A 23,004-nucleotide genomic window follows, 5' to 3' on the forward strand; every position below is an offset into this window, starting at 1 on the left:
TGATTGATATAAAAATGCCATGTTGCAATAAAAGAATATTCACATTTTTTTTTCGGCCTACACTTTCGCTGCATTGTGAACATTATCATTTATCAATGTTAATTTTAGCTAAGTTAAGCTTAGACCACCTGTCTATAAACATTTTGTTGTAATGGATAAAACACCAATTTATCTCGAATCTCAGGAAAAATAAATCACATCAACATTGGGAATAGCTCGGTGACTAGAGTGTTGTACAAACCAAGCAACGGTTGTTGGAAACTTTGATATTTTGTAACAATTTAATTATTGGGCTCAATATGTTAGAAATGGTAAGCCACAATCAGTGGCAGCAGATCGTATCCAAAATCTCTTTCATTGGGAGTGCACTGAAAAGATACTATTTTTTAATTAGACGATCGATTCAGCATTTAAGACAGGTATGCTTAGAAGTATATTGGTCAATAACTATAATTTTTTTTACACATTACCTCACCATTTTCAATCAAAAGGGGGGAGGGACATATGGGCCTCCGCAGAGTGAAGGTTGTAAATTTGTTTTTTGAATGAGAAATGGATGTTAGACACTTGCTCAAACTGTTAGCTCCATACTCTGACTCCAAACACAGATTGAAAAACAATATGTGAATTTTGCCAGACTCTGGATTCGAACATGGGGACCCACAACATTGTAAGTCAATTATACAAATAGGTTAAAAATCCTAAAAACATGCCTAATATAAATATTTTTGGTAACTAGTAGTTAATATAAAATTATAGAAAATAAATTGACAGAATGTGAGTTAATGCTATTCATTTTAAGCAGCGTTGCCAGATAACTATTTTACCAGATCGGGATTAATGAGCAAAAAGCGAACGACTTAAAAAAACACAGTTCATATTTCTAATGTTTATTTCTATATCATTGAAGTAACTATCTAAATCAGCGATTTCCAACCTGGGGCGCGCATCCCTGGAGAGGCGCGAAAAGTTCAACACAATTAATGTAGCCACAGGTTTGCACTTTGCAAATGCATAGTTTATAAAACGGCCGCTAGCTATAAACTACACAAAAAAACAGTCCTATAAAAGGTTGTTTGCAAACTTGTCTGAAAATATGGAGACTTATTTTATAATACCTAACTTCTATACTATTGTGGAGCGTGCTGACTATCTTGTGAAAAAATGAAATAAAAGGGTCAAATCATAATGTTGAAATTTGAGGCAAACTTGTTTAGGAATGATAATTTTGTTGTAAAACCTATTTGGTTGACATTTAAAAAAAAAACTGAATAAATCAATGCAGGGACCACTAATATATTGAAGGCATTCATAAAAAAATTGGAGCTTTGGAAATCAAAATTACAAAAAAAATAAGTTCGCTATGTCTCCATTTTTAAATGATTTCTACACAAATAATAATTACTCCTGAGATATTTCCAGCAATCATCGTCTCACATAACATTATTTCGCTATGAGACATGCCCTGTAAGAAGGCAGTGGTATAGTGTCAGATACAAATGGTTTTTAATTTAACAATTCGAGAGACAAAGTTTTCAGTGATTGTTGATTAGTTTGTAAATGCTATTATAATCGTATTGGTCCATTCCCGATGCTGTTACTTTAATCACCGATGTATCAAATTACCAATTTTTATTAAATACATTCGTACAATATAAATTTATTAAGGAAATTATATTAATAGAAGTTTTTGCACTGTCTCTGTTGAGTAATAGTTTTAAAAATTTATTAAACATTATGCGTGATCGCTTCATTGTCAATCACAAAACCAAATTTTTATTAAACTCAATTTTATTAAAGCAAATATTAGTACAATTTTATATTTATTTTTTGCCTAAATTTTATCAAAGTTATTTGAAATTCTGTTATTTACAATAATTATGGAGCCGCAAAGGGTCAGATAAAAATTATAATACATACAATTTTGCTGCTAATTCCTTTAACTTTCAAAGGATGGAAACCTAGTAAAAATAGTAAAACCTCAATATTCTCTGGACTAATTGAATAACTAAAGAAATTTGAATAATCATGTATACCTGGTAAATCAGGTTCTCTTTTAAAATATTGAATCTCAACAAATTTATCTATGACCGCTGTCACCAACTGTGTTTAAATCACAAATCTATTGTGTTGCTCGGCGCCTTTCCCACTGTTTCATGATTTTTTTCTCAAAACATAAACCTTTCCTACATGTAATGTGGTACATTGAGGTTTGTCACATTTTACAGCTAGACGTAACCACAAATCGCAGAAAGTTAAGGTGAACAATTTCATGGACGGTTCCGACGGGATTCAGATGATTTATTACCTGCAGCCAACGCTGTCCAGTTGCAGTTCTATTGATCGCTGTGTGTACCCTCATAGTATTCTAATGTCAGAACTCTACCTAAGATTTATACCTAGAACTAGGACTTACTGCGATTTGTGGTAACGTATTAATGTCCCAAACGAACCCTAAAGGTGATCAGACAGAACCTTTTCCACCAGCAAAATATTCAAATACGTCTACTATATTGGATCTTCTAACCTTGAACATGCACAGAAGTGATTTATGTGCATGAATTTGTTCATTATTACGGTTTCTATTCTAGACTTCACTTACATAGAGCCTATTGCATTGTTTTCTCTCACTTGACACCGTTTCGACTATCATTTATTTTCTGTCAAAATTATTATGTGGTATGTTTATAAAATGTGTCAAAATTTTTGTTCAATACTCCCAAATTATTCACTGGCCATGTACAAATAATCCAAACCCGCAGAACAATTGATAATATTTGCCTCTTGATATTCTGAAAATTATGTTATTGAATGTATTTGTTAAAATTTGATTGATTTCGCGATTAATATCTTTTGACAGTTGCGACAGTCGTTGAATTAAAAAAAACCATGTGGTTAGGTTTCATACGGTTTGCTTTTGTTTTATAAATGACTATGTGATAAATTTGTTTGATATTTTGTACAAAGTAAGAAGAGGCCAAAAGGGAAAAACAAATTACATATATGTTGGATATTCGTTTGTTTAGTCGAATAAATTTATTTTGTATATTATCGTAAATTAATGCATATATAATATTATATCAATATATTGTTAGTGTGTTATTTTTATTAAGTTCATATGTGTATGGAGAAAAATGTTTGCTTTTATGTCATGCTTTCAAAAAATGAAATATATAATTTTTTCAAATTAACAGATTAATAAATAAAATTCCGATAGGCTATACCCGAATTCACTACATTTTGACGCAGGGTTTTGAATGTGTGAATGTTCTACTGAAATGAACCACACATAGACGTGCAATAGTGTGTATTGCAACCTTCAAATATACCAATTTTGAATGAGCTTCAGTGAATAAACCGAGAGCAGTTGTCAGAACGAAGGACAAATGTATTCTCGACACGATGAAATAGTACAAAACTAAATCAATTAGAATTTTAATTCAAATTCCATTCCTTCGGACGGTATTAATTTTCTAAATGTGTTTAAAGCGCAACCCACATTGAGGTGCATGTCACAGTGCTTGTCGCCTACTGTCACGGGTTGCCGCTACGGGAATAAAGTGTGTAATGTCGTTTCTTGGTGTTTAAAATGTTATCAGACTATGTTCCTTCCCATCCAGTAGCACATTTGAACCTTTAAACGAACATTGTCAGTTGGCAAAATCTGCCGTAATCATTAAAACAACAATGAGGGCACTTCACGTTGAACAACTGCACTGTATCGGCACCTGCATGAAGTTTTGAACGTTTTTATTATATTCCACATGCCTGCATTTTTCGAATGTCATGTCAAAATCACAATTTTTTTGTTTTTAGCGATTGGCACTATGTATTTTCTATGAGAATGTTGTCTATTATCTCTATGGTCTGCGAGTTGGGTTCTATTAAAAATATTATCTATGGATGTCCATGTCAAACGTAATTTTAACGTTCGCACACGTAGAAACTGTTAAAATTAATTGAAATTAGCATGAATAATTAATAATAATTCAAATTACTAATACATTATAGTAGGCACTCTTCCTCAGTGTCATTCTTCAATGAATTTATGAGATGGTGCACATTCAAAATATTCTGCAAAATGACAAAAGAATAGACTTAATTTTCACGGTGACAGTAGGCGACATGTACCGTGACATGCACCTCAATGTGGGTTTGCGCTTTAGTTGCTTTTTTCCCAAAATCGACAAAAATATGCTATTTTCACAAAAAATAACTTATCCAGGGAAGGTTAGGATTCCAGGATCACATTGAGCGGGATTCTGATACTACAAAAGGGATAATAATATAAAATAAAATATTTTTTTCATAAACATTATTTATTTTTGTACAATATATTTATATTTGAAACATGTTTTAAAACATTGACAGTTCACTTTTAACAAACAAATTTTGCTGTGAGAATAACACAAAATGCAGAGCTCTATCTACTACACTCGAAAATGTACTCACTAACCATGTTGTCTTTTTAAATGACAAAACAGCCATAAAATATTTAATAATTAAACATGATTGTTTATGATGACTTAAAAAGCAATGCAATTCCTATTTCAGGAAGTCACCAGTCTCTGGTTTGCAAGTACATTTTCAGTTTGAATAGCAAAATCAAGAAAGAAACAAGTGTATATTTCGACAGTAAGTTGAAAACAAAAAACTAACCCTTCATCTGTAATACTAATTCAATATTTATTGTTACATTTATTATAAAAATTATCTTCACCTAAGTAAGAACACTTCCTTTCATTCGTCAATTTGATTCCATACTTACTTCCCATTCGAACCTCCTAATAGCTACTTTCCTCAATCAACCAAAACAATAATACAGTAATGTTTTAAGCAATCCTTTAGTGCTTCAGTAATTATGAGAATTTAATCGGTATCTTTAGGCCTGCGGATTAAACCGGATAAGGCCAGCGTGCCTTGGCGATTGATCAAATTACAATCATTCCACTCCCTTTCCTATGGCCAGAATCATTAAATTAATGAAATAAAACGAATCGTAACAATGAAAGAATAATACATAAAAAAAGGTCACACTATTTAAATTATTTATTTTTCTCACAAATTATATCCTCACATTTTAAACGTGGAAAAGATCATTGTCATTGTTCTGATACAACCATAAATATCTGAGCTTGTGTATCACTGACCGTATCGCCTTGACCGCCATTCCTTATTACTGGCAATTGAATGCTTCGTCAATCATCCAGAGACTGCAGATAAAGGAACGGCTTAGGCAATATGTGTGAGAAGCATTCTGCAATTTTTTTATATTGTTTGGCACGGGACCAGATAACCTGAAGAGACTATTTTGTATAGGCCTCCAGGGAAGAAGGCTTAGATGAAGAGCGTCGGCGCGCTGAAGCGACCAACTAAAGGAATTGGCTAGGAGTAGCCTTCACACTCTGCTCTGAGAAAAGGGTGGAAAGTCTTGGTCGCAGAAAAGATTACAAAATTCCATGGTGGTCACGATCCAAAAAATAGAAGACTGGCAATAAAGCACGTTTATTATGGTATACACTCCGTCGGTAAGTATCTTCGTATAATGCACTAACTATCCTTCCAAGGAATTAAAAACCATCAATGTATGCAAATGGCAACCCTCAAAAAATCAGTACAATGTACACTCACTAGAGATTTATTTATAGAATTTCTTGAGCTGGCTACACCTGTGGTAGGCAGGGAAACGGTTTCCACCTGTGAGAGGCAAATTCCCCAAAGGTAAAATGTATTTCAATAATAAACACCATTATACATATACATTGATAACCCTACATCCCAGAATCAAAAATTATGGTAAACGTAGCAGCATGAACAAGTGGAGCAACTCACTTCTCATTGACTCTCAGCACTCGAATATTCGAGGGTTGGGTAAAACATTATATTTGACACAAATAAATGATTTAGAAACTAATAGCTCCAGTCCACATACATGGGATTTACTTGCACCAATATTGTGTATTTTAAAATATCGCGATAACAACTGTTTACACGTAAAAGTGCTGACTGATTGTCATTTTATGGTACTATTTGACAGGTCGTGAAAATTGGTTATCGATGTAGTTCGTTTTTTAATGGCAAGTTCGCCACTATCGTCCTACTGTGCAGATATCACACAGTCCAATTGTCGCGTGAAAATTCAGAAGCTTTAGAACTTTTTTAATCCATGCTTGCAATTTACACAATAATACGTACAGTCTGCAGTAAATCTATGCACATGTAAACAGTGTATAAGTTAGGAATTTAAAATACAATTACCATTATGCATAATGTCGATCGATACACAAGATTGCATAAGAACACTGACATTAAATCTTTATAATTTTAAAAACAATATTTAAACACAGTATTTTTTATAAAATAAATAAATGTTTATTAACCAATAATAATTATTGGATTTGTATTATAATAAAATTCAATCAGATTATGCTTTGCCGTTATAAAAAAAGAGATATTTATACATTACGCTAGCAAAGAATTGACAAGCAAATATGTAACAACTTGATCAGGAATATGTCTTCATAATTTGCAACATATACTCCTTACGCACATTCGTACATTCGACAATATTCTTGGCATATTCACCACCCAGATTCATTACCATAATCAACATACGGAATTGTAAGGACTAGCCTTAATATAGTATGATATAAGCTTCGTTCGAGTGACAGTTTTAAAGAATCGAGCTAACACAGAATAACAGTATCGTTCCTTAAGATTAATAAAAATCTCTGCTTTCATTTTGTTAAATTCAATTTCAACATAAGTAAAACACAGTTTTTAGATATTTTCAATTAAGAATATCGTAGCCACGCATAAAACTGTTGTAGCAGATAATATGTATGCAGAATAGCAGTGGCAAAGGGTGGAGGTAGGCTGTGGGGATCCGACATAAATAGTCCACACTAAGCTTTGTCAGTCATACCTATTTATTTTCATTGAACTAAGAATACAAATTACAGATTGTATCGGTTAGTTTTTAAAATTCAATTAAAACCTGTTTAAAGCAAACTATAATAAATTTTAAATAAAAAAATTCTATCTCTAAAATATCTTAAATTACGCATTTAAATCATAATTTTAAATATTTTATAGAAGAATATTTTTTATCTACTATGGTTTGGTTAGGGCAGAGTTTCATTAAATTTTGAAAACCATCTGCAATTTGTATTCTTTTATTTTACTCTCTAATCCTAAGAAGATCACGTGGTTTGTATTGAATTAAATTTTGTTTTTACGAGAAATGGATGTTAGCCACTTGCTCAACCTATTAGTTCCATACTCTTTGAAAAACAATATGTGTATTTGCCAGACCCAGGATTCGAACATGGAACTGCATGCCATGGAATGGCGTTAGCCGTTCGGCCATCGTTCAATGAAAACAAATAAGTATGACTGACAAGGTTGTATCTACAACCTTATCTCCTTTTTAGGGTTTTTCAATGTCTCCGGATTGTGAGATGTTTTCATAAAACTGAATCAATAAACTTGTAAATGATTGGCTATTTCTTAAATGTGTATATATGTATGCAATCAGCGTAAAAACACTCAATTTAAAACTATCTCAAACAAAAATATATCTATGTTTGCCTGTTCAAATTTCCTATATTTATTTTTATGGATTTACTAGTAGTTTTTATTCATAAATTCATTTTGTTTTTTAATATATCTGTTGATGCACGAGTCTAATTTAAGGATGAAATTTGTAGCAAATAGATAATACATGATTAACTGATGTTAAAAGGGGTTTTCCAGTATGTACATGATGTATTATAGGTAGCCAAAAAATTCGTAATTGTGAAATTTAAAATACAGCTGACTCATGATCTACGGAAGTTTTGTTAAATGGGTGAAAGGGACACGACAAAAGGTTATACTAATCAAAATAATTCATTTCCTCTTGTTTTTAACATTGAAAATGTGAAATTTGATCAAGAATATTATAATTGCATAGTATTGAATATTTTCATTGATTATGGAGGGAATAGATTTTCCAATCTACCTTGGTAATTTGTGAGTCAACTGTAAATCATTTTCACTATAACAAAATAAAACCATCTAAAGATGAATGGAGTTTCAAACAAAACAATTTGAATGTTTTATTTTTACAATATACATAGATGTCACTCCATTTTGTTACGGTCTATTATACACTGTGAAGTCGATGGATAAATAAGCATTAAACCTAGTTTAAAAAAGGACCAATTTAAAACTGCACCTAGAACGAACGCAATTAATATAAACATATCCTACCCGACCGTAGATGTTATAAGTTCAGCGACGTCTGCATTAGATGATCTCGTGGTCAATTGAAGGGTAACTCCGTCGCTGAGCGCCAATCGAGACCTAACCAGAACGTCAAAACCGCCTCGGAAGAATCCAGCGCACATCAGAGTGTGAACTGAAGCGCCCTCCGCGACCCTTTCGCTGCCCTCGGCAGGTAAGAGACCTAAATGTTGGATAATATTCTTAACGGCTTCTTGTAACGACGGGCCGGTGGTCAACGCGTACGTGTCTTCCACTTCTGCGTATCCTTCAGCGATACAATTCTCCCAAACCGCATTGAAATTGACCTTTTTAACACGCTGTATCTGATCACCGAGGGTGACTTCCAAATCTTCCACCATATATTCATCGGAATACCCGTCTTCCGAGTCGGGAATGCCCGTATTGGGGTCGCAGTCTTTAACCATATATTTCAAAGTCACTCCAAACGAGCCGACACTTAACACTAGTTCCTCGGGGAATTGCAGGATGGAGAAGACGGTGCCCCGTTGGTTGTAAGGCAGTTTGTCGCAGGACACCTCACGTAGCAGGCGGTATCCCTCCGGAACCTCCAGCCTTACGTGGACGTCTTCTAGAATCTGATCGTTCATAGTGTTCAAGCAATCGAACTGAAGGATCAAATGATTGGCGTAAACGTGCTTCACGCACCGTACTGTATATTCTGTTTCGGATTCTGTCAATTCTACAGGCTCCGTGCTCTTAAACAGGGCTCCACACGTGGCGATACCAGGAATTGTGCTAAGTTTCTCCGCGTACGCCTCTTCCTTCGATATCTGCTGAGGTTTGGGCAAATTGTTCGAAGTAATCAGCATTCCTTCTGTGTTATTCTTCTGGGTATTCTCCTCGGCCGATGTTTTCTGAGCTGCGATCGGCACTGTTTTGATATCGAAGACGACCGATGGGTCATTAATAATGTGCTCCTTGAGTGCTCGTTCCAATGCGGGAATGGATATTTGAGGAATTTCGACCACATAATTGTTTATTAGTGACTTTTCTTCGCCTTCTAAAATAGAGCTGTAGTAGGTGGCGCGATCTCTAACTTCATCGTCTGTGTCCATCTGACAGCGGGCGAGCAAAACTCGAATGTTTGGCAATAGATCGGGACAGGCCGCCCCGAATTGTGACATGGCAGCGACAGCAGCGGCTCTAACTGTCGGCTTTTCCAGAATGACTCTGTTATAAATGAAACGAATGTACCTCGACGGCTGTTTGGTTTTGGGTCCTTCTTTGCCCAGCAGATGTAATATTCTCACAGCCAATGTGATATGCTCACAGTCTTCAATGAACTCACACAAATGAGCCAGACCTGTCTCTTTAGCATCCGAATTCTCCTCAATGATGGTTATTATCGTGTCGACGATTGTCGCTTTGTATTCTAAGCCGCCCTCGTCGCGTAGCATACCTGAGAGGAATGTCATGAGCACTGAATGTTTCCTTGGGAATTTCAAACAGAGGAAAGTGATAGCTTGCACGACGACGATTTTAAATTCATCGGATATTTCGGAAACAAATGTAGCAATTTGTTTCATGAGGCGTTCAACAGAACTCTCCGCTCCCGTTTTCAACAGTGTGGTGATCGCTAAAGTCGCAATGGACCGGTTGCTGTCCAAAATCAGATTCTCCAAGTCCGAATTGCAGGCGGTCACGACAGCTGGATATGTCACGGCCACTTTGTTAAGCGTCCTGACGGCCGCAAACCTCAATATCGGCTTGGGCGAGCTGCAGAACATTTGCAAAACGCTCACGGCGGGCGCGAGCTCCCTGGACGAATTACGTTTCAGATTTACAAGAGCATGTGCGGCTTCGTAGATGACCATGTCTGATTTATGACGCAGGCAAGACTCTATGAAGGTGAACAGCGGGTTATCAGAACCTGAAAAGAAAACAAAAGACTATTAATTAGGACGCCTTTCCTGCCAATTAATTTTGCACCATCATAATTCACCGATCGGTGACAATAAACCCATGTCAAAATATATCAGATTTTTTCATTGACGGACAACATTTTCGTTAAGTTAATCTTTTTTAGTTGTGGTATTGCAAAATCTACCGATAGAGTGAGGCTCGGTTAGATTCAAATCACCAACCTTTTCGTCAACAGCTGAACCAATTGCATCATGAAAAGTGACAATTTTAGGGAACAATAACTACACACAACTTCTTAATCGGTTCTACGCCTTCAACGAGTTTTCTCGCTCTATAAGGCCATGATCGACAGGCCACACATACAAATTTCGCGAGTTATCTCATCTGACTGTAAACTCAAATTACCAGCCAGTGTCGACTGATTTGCATAATGTAAAAAATCAAACACACAGTGACATCTATTTGAATAATTATGAAATACTAAGCCACAAATTATCCGTATTACAGCGATTTTAGTAAAGCTTCGCTCTAGATTCAACGTGTCGTTAAAAATTTGCGGCCTGTCAGAGACGGCCGTAGTAATATCGTGAAGCATAGAAAAGGTTATCAAGATGGATTCCTTTAATTTCTTGCAATATTCATGTCAGCTGGCCAAAGTACGGCTATGAATATTAACAATGACAAAACAGAGATTGACAGTTGAATTTATGTTTCGTAATTTTATCGAAAGCAAGAAAATTATTTGTTCATTTTACCACCCACTAAAAAGAAGTTTTACTTATACCATACCTTTAAAGGCAGTTCAAATGTAAATAGATAGTACCCATAGCTCAATTGAATTTGAATGTCTACCAAAACCAAGCCAAGTTTCTTTTATATAATATGTAGCAATCATTATTTCCTCTGTCCAACTAAATTACGAAGCGCCTCCTATATAGCTTACTTAACAACCTTCTACGTGATTTGTGAGTGAAGTGAACATCACGATTAATACCTGGAGAGGAAACACTACAGCGGACAAGATGATGATGAGAAAGAATACGTATAACAAACAGATAATGATACAACACTAAAAACACAATACATGGTTTTAGAAACATTACAAATTCAATTTAGCTTCATACATGCTCGCACCACAAGCATACAATAGACACAATTCAACGATCGCTTGCTTTAAATTAAGTACACGATTTTTTTTTTTTTAAACGAATATTATCTTAGTTTATCTCTCTCCGCCCACAGGGTAATAAAACATAAGCCGGGAAAATAGGTATCGTATAATGCAGAGGTGTGATTAATTCCCATAAAATACACATTCGTACGAGTATTTTAATAACTCCATGCAATCTTAATTCAATGCAGTCATGCACGGTCATAGCAGTAGCGAAGGGTGGAGGTAGGCTGTTAATATCCGCAATAAATAGTGCATATTAAACTTTGTTAAGTCATACGTATTTGTTTTTATTGAACTAAGAATATTTACAGATGGTGTTGGTTAGTTTTTAAAAAAAATCAATTAAACCCTGCCTAAACCAAACCATAATAGTTTTGGTATACTTTGGGCGATATGACAAAATTGTGCACACTTTTTCATTCATACTTATTTGTTTTCGTTAGATTAAGTATACATATTGCACATATTGTTAGTTCATTTTTTTTAATTTATTAACCCCTGCCTAACCAAACAATAGTTATTTAATAATTTTATCTATAAAATATCCAAAGTTATGTATGATTTAATTGCATAATTTTAGATATCATAAAAAGAACAGTATTTTTTGACTATTATCGAATATGGCTTGGTTTACGCAGGGTTTAATTGTATTTTAAAAACTAACCAATACAATCTGCAAATTGTAGTCTTTGTTAAATGAAAACAAAAACGTATGACTGACAAAGTTTACTTTGCACTATTTATGATGGATCTTAACAGTCTACCTCCACCCTTCGCCATTGGGTCGTAGTATCAGATTCATATGCTTTAGTGGCTGTTTTTTTAAGACAATAACAAAATTTCAATGCAGCTTACTGCTCTTCTTTTATCGCAGAACTTCTTTCCTGTTGTCAGACGGAAATAAGGGTAGCTGTCGTTGATAACGAGGTTTTAGTGGTGAATGGCAGGCTCAACCATCTTACTAATTGGTATTTTTAAGGAGACCTTGGAGCAATTGCAAAGTGGACCGCTATATTCAAACGTTTACTCAACGTCGCAGTTAAACAATAAAATTACGCAGGAATTTAGCTAAAAGAAGAATTTAATCTCTCAATCGATCACCTTCCTGTTTATTCATCTTCTGATGATATCCAGACACACCTGTTGTGGAGTGACATTTAATATTCAATGTCGACGCGCTTGATTTCGGTAATTCTGCTTTGAAAAAAGAATCAAGTTTTGTTTGCGCTTTTGAAGTCTTCTATTTTTTTATAATCAACTCTCTAAAATTATGAAAATGTGTGTATTATAGTTGAATTTCGTTATCTGACAAATAGTCAATGAATGTTATTAGATAGTCGAGATGCGATCTTATCATTGATAACTAAATATGTTCGAAATTACACGTGACTCTTGCAAGCATTGGCTCGTATATAAAAACGAAACTGAATGAATTGATTACCAATCATTTAACTTTGTAATACACAATTTTCATTCTAAATTGCTTTTGACTGCTTTTGAAATAAACTGTCAAAAGAATTAGGTAACATTTCACAAAACAAATATATTAATAAAATCATTATTGTGGAACATGCCTGCTGACATGCAATTCTCATACATTTCTATGCTTTATTTAAGTATTATGAAAAGCCATTATTATAAAAAATGCATCTGGTTATTTTTCTCATGTGAAATAAGCAAAATATGCTATTTTAAGAGCTTGAAGAAATGGTATTGTTTTCTTCAGTATGCCGTGAAAAAGGTTAAGAAGCACTGCACTAAGGGTGTCGTGAAACATATTCAAACACCACTAGTACAAGTGAATATTTGATACCCAAACTACAGATTAAATTACACTCGTCGACTCCTGCAGACTGTCTGGCTTGTTAACCCTTTTGATCTGTGACCCAATTTAGGGTAATAATTTTGGTTCACGACCCAAGATAAAATAAATAAAACAGCATGTACTAACAAAAAATATTTTATTTTAATAACAACGCTGTCTTTTAATCTGCTCTTGTCTTCTCTCAAAAAACTGCGATCTTTACCAGTAAACGTAAATGTTTAATGTTTCGTTTCAAAATGTCTTTTAAGTTTATTTGCTTTCCATTTTTCATTACTTAATACTTCACAACATAATATTATACACTGTGGCTTGTCTACTCCGCGATCATTAATGCAGGTGAAACCTATCTCTAAAAATGCTTCTTTGTATTCAAGTTTTGCCATTGTGGGTAGAATAAATTAATATAAGCGTCGTATCAAAAGAAATTATTAGTTTTGACCACTGCGATAGGTACTACCGCAGGTATACTATAACTGCTCGGCCGTAGTGAATTGGCGGGCGCGGCGCGGCGGCGTCTTGCGAAACTCAAACGTATAACCATGTGTATTTTGCCCTAAAAAAGACACTGTCTACGAACATTTCACACACGGTTATACGTTTGAGTTGCGCAAGACGCCGCCGCGCGACTACTACGTTCTTGCACTAAATGCTGGCAAGAATATTGTTTTGTTGAGAATATTTCACGACCCACTAAATATACCAATCAACCCAATTTTGGGTCGCGACTCATAGGTTAAGAAACGCTATCCTAGACGAATGGAGATATAGATTACCGAGAACAGGCAATTAAGACCTTAGGTCCTAAACCTCCAGCTGCACTGTCAATGTTATTTATTGTTCAAGAGTCATTATTTATTATTTGAACTATACTTATAGTACTTAAATACAGTCAGGACCTTGTTACTTGTTTAAAAACAATCTCTTCGAAATAAGAAAATAGAGAGGAAAACTATTTGCCACTGTGCCAAAAGAAATATTTTTGGGTCTACTTATAAATTTTTACATTAGCATCACAACATAATATGTTATAAACCAATCATAACAAGAGGCGAGACGATCCGACTGGTACCTGAATTGTTAAGTGTAATACATATTTAATGTTGACGATCGCTCATGCAGCCATGATGATTAGAGTGAGTCGGCTTTGATACCATGCATCGTGATTTATGAGAAAACCAACGAAACAATTATGTCTTCCACTGCGCATAACCTAACACATCTTGTTATAAATATTTAAGCGTGGCTGTCATAGTAAAAGTAGGCACTGTCACTAAATGATTTGTCTATATCTACGATATGATTGGTTATGTCAAGACTTTCGAGAAGGATTTAGTTTAGCGGGATCAAAGCGGTGGGTACGGACACAACTGTTTCCAAACAAAACCAACTCCAAGAGGGCCAGGGCGTACAAGTTACCTTTCACGCTTCTCGGATTCATTCTAAGATCTAATTCGCGGCTCATATTTGGTTTCATAACGTATACTTCGCGAACACCGATTTTTTCCATGATGCGCTGCATGTGGCTCTCGACCAGAAATTCAAACTGTTTGTGCTTCCACTCGGCAGCGCTCCGCTCTAAATCCTGTGCTTCCTCGCGACTATTGTCGTCCGGAGCTAGAGCGAAACATTAAAGCTGTTAATATACTCTTCTGATGTAATTAAACTGGCATTTACATGGCAGAACTCCAGTATTATATTTTTTAAATTTATTTATTAAATTTTCAAGTGCCATTTTTCTATGCAAAAAACAATTAATGCCTTTTGTGTTTATATGAAAAATACTTTCATACATTAGGGCTATATCTTTACATAAGAATGTTTTCTTCAACATCTTTGGTTATCAAAAATTACTCTAAGGATGCATCTGTTGCCCGAAACAGCTGTGAACATCAATAACTCGAAAATTGTAGAATTAACAAAAACTGTAGATCTATTCCAACTACACATCACCATAATATATAACATTTTATCATTTTTTTCGATACGAGGTAACGATTTTAGAATTAGGGCTAAGACACGTAGCGCTGCAATTTGCAACAAATTGACGCAAACTGTGATGGTTGTTGCTTGATTCCAATTGAATACATTTAGAATCAAGTAAGACCTACATTGATAGTGCTATGTGCCTTGGCCCTTACGTGTGTATTCACAATGCAAGAAGGTTGTCTAAGTCGCATGAGGACACCCATTAAACAAAAATATTACAGTAGAACCTTGCCAGAGTGGTGCGGCTTGTAAGCGATATCACTGACTTTTGTTAATTGGCAAAGTGACATTTGACTGACCTAAAAAATTACGCTCAAGATAATATCGTCGCCGTAGATGTCAAGGGAGCCAGTCCACAAAATCATAATGCTGAGAAACAGGCACTCAAAGATTTTGTGTGACAAAAAAAAGTAACATTTTTTTATTGACCTTTTTTTTTTAAAGATATAACAGTGAAACTTTCAACATAGAATATACTTTGTGGTACCTATTATCTTTTTATTATTTTGTACACATAATTAAAAAAAATAGTATCTTAGAAGTTATGTGTGTTATATCTCTTGACCACTGAATATTGAAATGTACAAAAAATGTAGTCAAAAGAGTTTTGTGGCTTAAATCCATTGACCACTGCATCTTTGATGATTTTAAAATGCTTTTGTGTACTTTACTCATTTTCTCCAAATTTGTGGCTTGGCTCCCTTGACATCTATGGCGACGATATGTGATCTGATATTTAACTAATAAATCAGTCTGCTAAAGCAATCAGCGCAATATCGTTCAATTGGACAAATTCCGATATCGTTAATGATATAATATATTCGTGTACGGCGTGAATATGTGATAAGTCTAAAAATAAAAATTGTCAGGGCAGCTATTTATACGCTTGGCTTTCTATGGCAAATCAGATTATATATAATAGTATGTTTTTAAATTTTAGTAAAATGTTTGTAAATTCTCAAGAAACTAATTGATTTATCACAGAAAGCCAAATGTACAAATAACTGCACTGAGAATTGATTGAGAACATATTCACGCCATAGGATTATTATCTACTAAGAAAATAGTATGAATATAATTCCACATAATTACGTCAATGGCAAGGTACATTACCATTCAAGTTTGTTGTAAATATTCGGTTAAATATTTTGGATAAAATGACAGCTATCCAGTATGATATTTTTGATGTTTATTATCCCAATACATACATATAAGTGAAATACGTCGTAGAATTTTATCTATCCCGATTTTTAATGATTTCGGAGTTGGAATAGATCTACTGATACTAAAATACCGACGGCATACTAGCAGGAAGCACAAAAATCAAATAATGAAAGAGACATGTTTCAGTGACATTGGCTTTCTTCCTTTTTAAGAATAGACAATCGATAAAAAGACAATAGAGCAGAATCTTTTTAAGACCATAAATCGTAACTAACACTAGCCAATTAAATTACAATGTTCACTCCTAAGTGGAGCATATGAGATTATATTAACAGACTTTTTTATGATGAATAGGTTTCAGCCATTCGCCCAACCCATTTGGTCCTTGCACAGGATCAAACACGGCGGCCCCCGTAGTCCAGTCCTCATAGCTTTGATTACCAGTGAAATCACAAAACGTCTACGTGATTTCTCAAGCCTGGGAGTTTTGCTACTGTAATTGGTGCCTCCATGGCTTGCTGCAGTGTTAAAAAAATACAGACACAAACACACATTGAAAAAACAACATGCATTTTTGCGGTCACGGGATCGAACCCGCAACTCAGGACTTCTGTGACAGCCGCTCTACCAAGTAGGCATGAGTCCTTATTAAAGTTCAGTAGCACCACACAACTAAAATTAAATAAATATATGAAGGGATTAAGCATGGTATGACAATATTTTAAGAGTTAATGATCTTTTGGTATTCTTGTTTTATAGACAATGATGTTATAACAAGGCCTATCTATGTATGTAGATAGAAAAAAGACAATAGTCTCTGTGTATGCCTTATTTAATGAATTTTAATTGACAGATACTACTTAATTTTAGCTGGATTGAGAATAGGTTTTGATGATTTTTAATTGGAAAACATAGGCTTATTAGTGTTTATAATTGGGGCAATCAAAAATGTTGTATTATAAGGCTCCTTACACACTGTCGACTGATCTCCAGCAATCATGAGACAGAAGAAAGAAAATCAGCATTTACGCACGTGGTTGCAGCAACCGACCACACTTTCTGGTTACCAGAGACCAGTCGATAATGCGTAAGAGACCTAAGTTTCATTTGCACCTGTAAATATGAAAACCCAACTCTATGTTCAAATTGAACAGTTTTTTAGGCTGCTATATACTAAGTCAAAACTCAATTGATACCGTGCATTTGGTTTCGTTTGTTTCAAACTCCCAGCAACAGCAGACATGTTGTCATGAGGATGTCTGTAAGGAAACAATCGAAGCTCGAAAATAGTGTCATGTAAAAAAAGTTGTTAAAATAGCCGCAGTACCATATTGTGAATCCTCTTCTTCGATGAGGTCGCAGGCCATCCGTATCAACATGCACACTGCGTACGGGCTCTTCAGTGACGACTGGGTTAGTTTCCCCACAAGCTTCGTGACAGCAAGCCGGTCAGATTTACGCACATGGTATAACACTCCCAGAGCATGATACTGGACCATTATATTATCGGAGTTGAGTGCTTCCTGATAAAACAATAAAATAGATATAGTAACAACACTGTTTATTCAAAGATATTTATGGATTTATGGCCTGAAAAATACCTTACATAATATCGACACCTCCTACATATTTGACCAGAACTGCAAAAGGGTACTTTTCCACAGTACAATTTTAATAAATTTTAATGATAACACAGCGTTAATTTTTAATGCTGAAATCGTAATTATTTAAATGATTGATATATTATATTGTCGGTGTTTTGTAAAAAGGGCGAATCAACCATTTTGGCGAAATCGAGATTTTAATGAAAAAACAATATGTACATACCTACCTCACTAGCTTGTAAAAACGCGAATTTGTATCTCTACAGGAAAGTACTTGAAAATGATAATCGTAAGGGCGAATATCCACTTAGTATTATGAATAAAAAGCGAATGTGACATTTTTAAAATATTTTATTATAATGCCTATTATAAGGACAAAATTCTTTCTAAGCTTTATTATAAACTCGTTAGAAATTTATAATCATCCACAGGTAAATAATAAATAAACGTCAAAAGTTAAAAATCCTCCTGAAAAATAACATTTTGGTTAATTCGCCCTTTTTACAAAACACCGACGAATATTGATTGATTTTTTCCATTATCATTGTTGAATTATCTTTAAAATTATTTAATAAAAGGCAATCAAGTCAAAATAGTCTAAACGTAGTTCCGGCCTTCTACGTAGGTGTCCAATATATTCAATAAGACTCAATTAAAATCAATTGAAAACCATTTAAATACAATAAATTGACGTTATTTTAAAAAAGGTCATCTCCATTTATAATCCAAACACAAGTACATCATATTGATTGAAAAACGATATATGGACTCATCCGATATATGGGGTTTGAACCTGTGACTCTGGCAATCATTCTGGCCCCCCGTCCACATATATTTTACATATTGTATTGGAAACAAAAAAAAATCATATTTATTTTCTATTCTGTGAGAACTCATTGTGTCCACAATAAATTGATTGAGTGACATACCTGTGCCTCGTTGGCCCACCTTCTGACCAAGTCATTAGATGTGGCGGCGAGGTGGAGGGCGGAGACAAGGGCGGCAGAACTGACAGCGGGATTCTTGTCAACAATGGCCTGCTTCATATAACGCTCGATAGACTGCATCATGGAACTATCTGTTATACTGCACAATGCTCGGATGGCGGCAGCTCTGAAATTCATGTATACATCTCAATACTGACACTGTCACGTAACTAAGTACGAAGCATAAAGTGATTGAAAACTAGGTAACTTTTAGTATGCCATTTGCAGGTACTATCAGTCGACTTAAGAAAAAATTGTCATAAAAGTACTTACTTTCAAAAGCGGCTAAAACAGTTTTATGCAATTTTGAGATAAATCGAAATAGCATGTTATATGTTTTACTACCGTTTTAGTCAATTTTCACACTAAACTAGATTATTAATAATTAATATTGACATATTTAGGTGAATTTTCAAATTAAAACTCTGACTATACTATGGTGGACAAATATATTTATCAAAATATATATCCAACTTAAAATACTCGCAAAACCGTTTTAGCCGATTTTGAAAGTAAGTGCTTCATATGATGTTATGAGCAATAATTGTCTGTTATGAAAATGTAGTACCATAACGTGTTCGGCATTTACGATTATGAGAATTGGCTTTAATTTTATGATAAACTATTTTGTAGTAATTTTGTATAGATAGATATACTACATCTGTTTATTTAACTAAATCTGAGCACGCAACACTTTTACCTTAAACTTCAACTAGTAATGCATATGGTAAAATTAAAGACCTTGCAGGCAAAAGCTATGGCACCAAATTTGAGTGGAGATAGGTTGATCTTCTTTAAATTAAATCCATAGGAATACACATAGGGGTGACCATGCTGAGTGCATTTAATTAAGATTGCCTAGAGTTACCATTGATCTGACCAATATTGACCTAAAGGTCATTAAGTATTGGACCATTCAAAGGTAAGGTGCTGCGTAGGATATATCGGCCTATCCTAGTAGTCTAATAATGCATACGCTACAACCTCTTCCAAAAAATATGTATCTCTTCAATCGTTAAGCTTGATGGACTGACTCCAAAGGTCGGTATATGTAGCAAGGATAGACACTACCCTGCCATTGAGGGGTTTACTAGATAGCATGCCGGACGGTCGCAGTTCGACTGGCAGACGCAAACTTAGGTGTTGGTGGTTGGACATTGTCAACAAAGATGCTAAAGCAAGAATATAGGGGAATGGACTTCTTGGAGAAGGCTAGGACCCGCCATAAGTTGTTTAGATGATGATATAGTTATTAAAATTTTATAATGTCCTATGCACGCTTTTAAAATCTTTAATATACATGATATCCATCAGCCTGAATCTATCAACTGCTGGATAAAGGCCTCTCCAAGCTGATTCCACTTCTCTCGGTTCTGTGCGTTGCGTTGCCACATACTTCCGCAGCACTTAACCATTTTATCGATCCAGTGGACTCTCGGGCTACCTTGCGGACATATTGTACTTCTTGGGTACCACTGGATGACTAGATTTGTCCAACGATTGTCCCTTCTTCGAGCTATGTCTCCAGCCCATTTCCATTTGAGGATTTTAGCGAACTCCATTACATCGGAAACCCATGTCTGTTTCCTTATACAATCATTCCGCGTTATGCCCAGCATGCACCTCTCCATACCACGCTGATACCATACGCAAACCGCATGATACAAAAATAATTAATAAATAATTAGTGAGTGTTCCGCTGCTTTTGAAAATATGGAATAAAATCTGACCAATTTGTCAAATTGCTTACCGATGTATTTATTTATAGACAATTTACCTAGAAAGGTCTTAAATTTAACAAAGCATAAACAATACATTCGTTAGTTTATAGAAAAAAATATTCACAATCAACAAAATATTTTGACAATGCAAATTCAAATGATTAAATTAGAATTAGAACAAAATATGTAAGTGTAGATTATATTATTATTAATGGAGTACTTATTGTATTTAGAATAGGAATAAAAGTATTAGAAGCAAATGCCAACCTGTAAAGGTCCTCATGCCCCGTCATATCTTTAGTAAGGGAAGATGTCACAATGATGACATCGTCTGCAATGGAACTCAATTCTTTGATTCCCAAGTATACCATCCGGCGAAGTATAACATCTTTGGACTGAAACAGCTTTGTCATAGCGAAGAAGGCTTCTGTAGCCTCCTGACTACTCAAAACTTCCCCCTGATTGAGTAAATACAGTATTTTCGTGAGAATCAGGGTGCACTTTCTGTGGTTGACAGGAGTCTCATTAAAGTGTCTAGCTTCCTGCAGGACGCTTGTTTTTTCGAGATTCTGAAACGGGTTCCCGCCTCCATCTTCCTCCTCCTTTTTATCGCGCTTAAAGGAATTCATTTCGGCTTGAAACGCAAGCCGGGATAGAAATTATGACAGCTAGATATGAAAATATTGCACGACTTTACACGTCAGCCGAGTGGTTGCACATTTCAGTAATGCCAACGTGCAAAAAAATTACACCTATTGCAATACTGCCAAGAGAAGAATCTTCACTCTATAGAGACTTTTAGAAATATTCATAAAGCTGCCAGCTATTTCTGAAGCAAATCCGGAACCAATGCTGCCATTTTTTATCACAATAATTGTTTATGGTTCATTTTTCGAAAACGGTACCAAAATTTACTATACAATGTACCTACCATGCGGAGCTCGATATTAACCGGAGTACAGTTTGTTACAGACTGAAAAATATTCCCCGTCTTGTGTACGTACTGGGGCCCTATGTTAGAACTTGCGAGTGCCAGCTGCCCGGTCGACATGACGTCATATGACATCATTGTGACGTACTACCGGAGTGATATAGCGCTCGAGAATATAACGCTACTCCGACAGCGGCGCTATTCATTGTCACCATACACATATAGGTGTTCATCGTAAATCTACGGTGGGCACTGCACGCGGGCGGCATGCCTGGAGCGTGTATTGGCTGACGTCACAATTACGTCATGTCGTCTGGTGCCACACGAGTCGATAGTTAGGAAATCGGGCATGATTTATCAAGACAATTCATATTATACTTTACGCAAGCACCTATTTTTAAAATAATGGGGACATGTCTGACGCATGACGTCGCTATAGGATTTGTTTCCCGAATATCCATTTTTGTCGAAATTGACATTTTAATGCAGTTCAATTTCTTTTATCGAACTCTACCGAAATCATTTATAAAAACAATATATTTTTATCTAGGAACAGAGATATTTTTTTAAAAAACCCGAATACGCCATGTTAAGTTACAATTACTCCGTGGTTTTCTCCCGAATGTCCAACTATTCGTACCTGAATATCCAAGTTAATTTCGGTCGAAATATATCTCTGGCTGAGTGTTTATTTCCCGAATATGACTTTAGCCAATCAAACCGCGCTCACGCCGTGCATCTCGCTCCCACATTCACGCTGTCTAGCTCTAAAACAATCACGCCCACTTTCATATTTTTCCGCCGTCTGGAGACTTCTTTCAAATTTCGTCTTATTGATATTGTTTTTAACGTTACTATTGTTTTAATAGTGAATTCATCAAATTTGAAGAGATCATTCATAGCTGATACATCACCAGTTCGCCCTGAACTTACAATAGAGTTGTGGAAGTGAGTATTTCAACCCAAATAACTGCATTTTGTTTTGATAAATGACACAAAATCCCAACGGTTATATGAATTCTACAGTATGACCCGGCAACTACTATGACGTAAAAAATAATTATTATTTCAAATTATTATTAATCAAACATTGTTTGTCTTTATTTTACTTTTAATCTAGGTATTTCTATGAAAATAAAGGCGATGCTATTATTTATTTTTGAATGCGCTCATAGTTAATTTAATTTAATATGTATGTTAGTAACTATTTATTTGGTGGATATTATATACTTAGGATATTAGTACCTACCTAATATTAGCAGCCAATGGTAATTAATTTATACATGCTATTATTTTGTGTTGTTGTTCCTTACAATAGTAAATATATAATATTTATTTGGTGGTTTGTAATAAGTTTAATTGTCAATTATAGAAATATATATATATATAATAATATACAGATATATATAAATAGATTTTTTTTTTTTTGGAAAAAGTATTAATATAAAATTGTTAGCAAGT

The 23,004-nt window shown here is 34.9% G+C and overlaps 1 protein-coding gene across 2 annotated transcripts; it reads right to left on the minus strand.

Moving 5' to 3' along the window:
- Positions 1-7,182: 7,182 nt before the first annotated feature.
- On the minus strand, positions 7,183-21,341 carry gammaCOP (coat protein (coatomer) gamma). 2 transcript variants are annotated; one of them, XM_085956516.1, is made up of 5 exons: positions 20,880-21,341; positions 18,835-19,018; positions 17,629-17,824; positions 14,568-14,765; positions 7,189-10,159 (listed from the first exon to the last, which is right to left on the minus strand). In XM_085956516.1, exons 1-5 carry the CDS (start codon positions 21,239-21,241, stop codon positions 8,250-8,252), a joined length of 2,850 nt encoding a protein of 949 aa, XP_085812642.1. In that variant the 5' UTR covers positions 21,242-21,341; the 3' UTR covers positions 7,189-8,249. The 2 variants fall into 2 exon arrangements, with proteins under 2 accessions (XP_085812643.1, XP_085812642.1); XM_085956517.1 differs by lacking the exon at positions 14,568-14,765 and having other exon boundaries at positions 7,183-10,159.
- Between the last annotated feature and the right edge of the window lie 1,663 nt (positions 21,342-23,004).

The sequence above is a fragment of the Rhyacophila brunnea genome, unplaced genomic scaffold (genome assembly GCF_057557595.1).
Source record: "Rhyacophila brunnea isolate RB1 unplaced genomic scaffold, BYU_Rbru_1.0 scaffold_6, whole genome shotgun sequence".
Taxonomy (NCBI): Eukaryota; Metazoa; Arthropoda; class Insecta; order Trichoptera; family Rhyacophilidae; genus Rhyacophila; species Rhyacophila brunnea.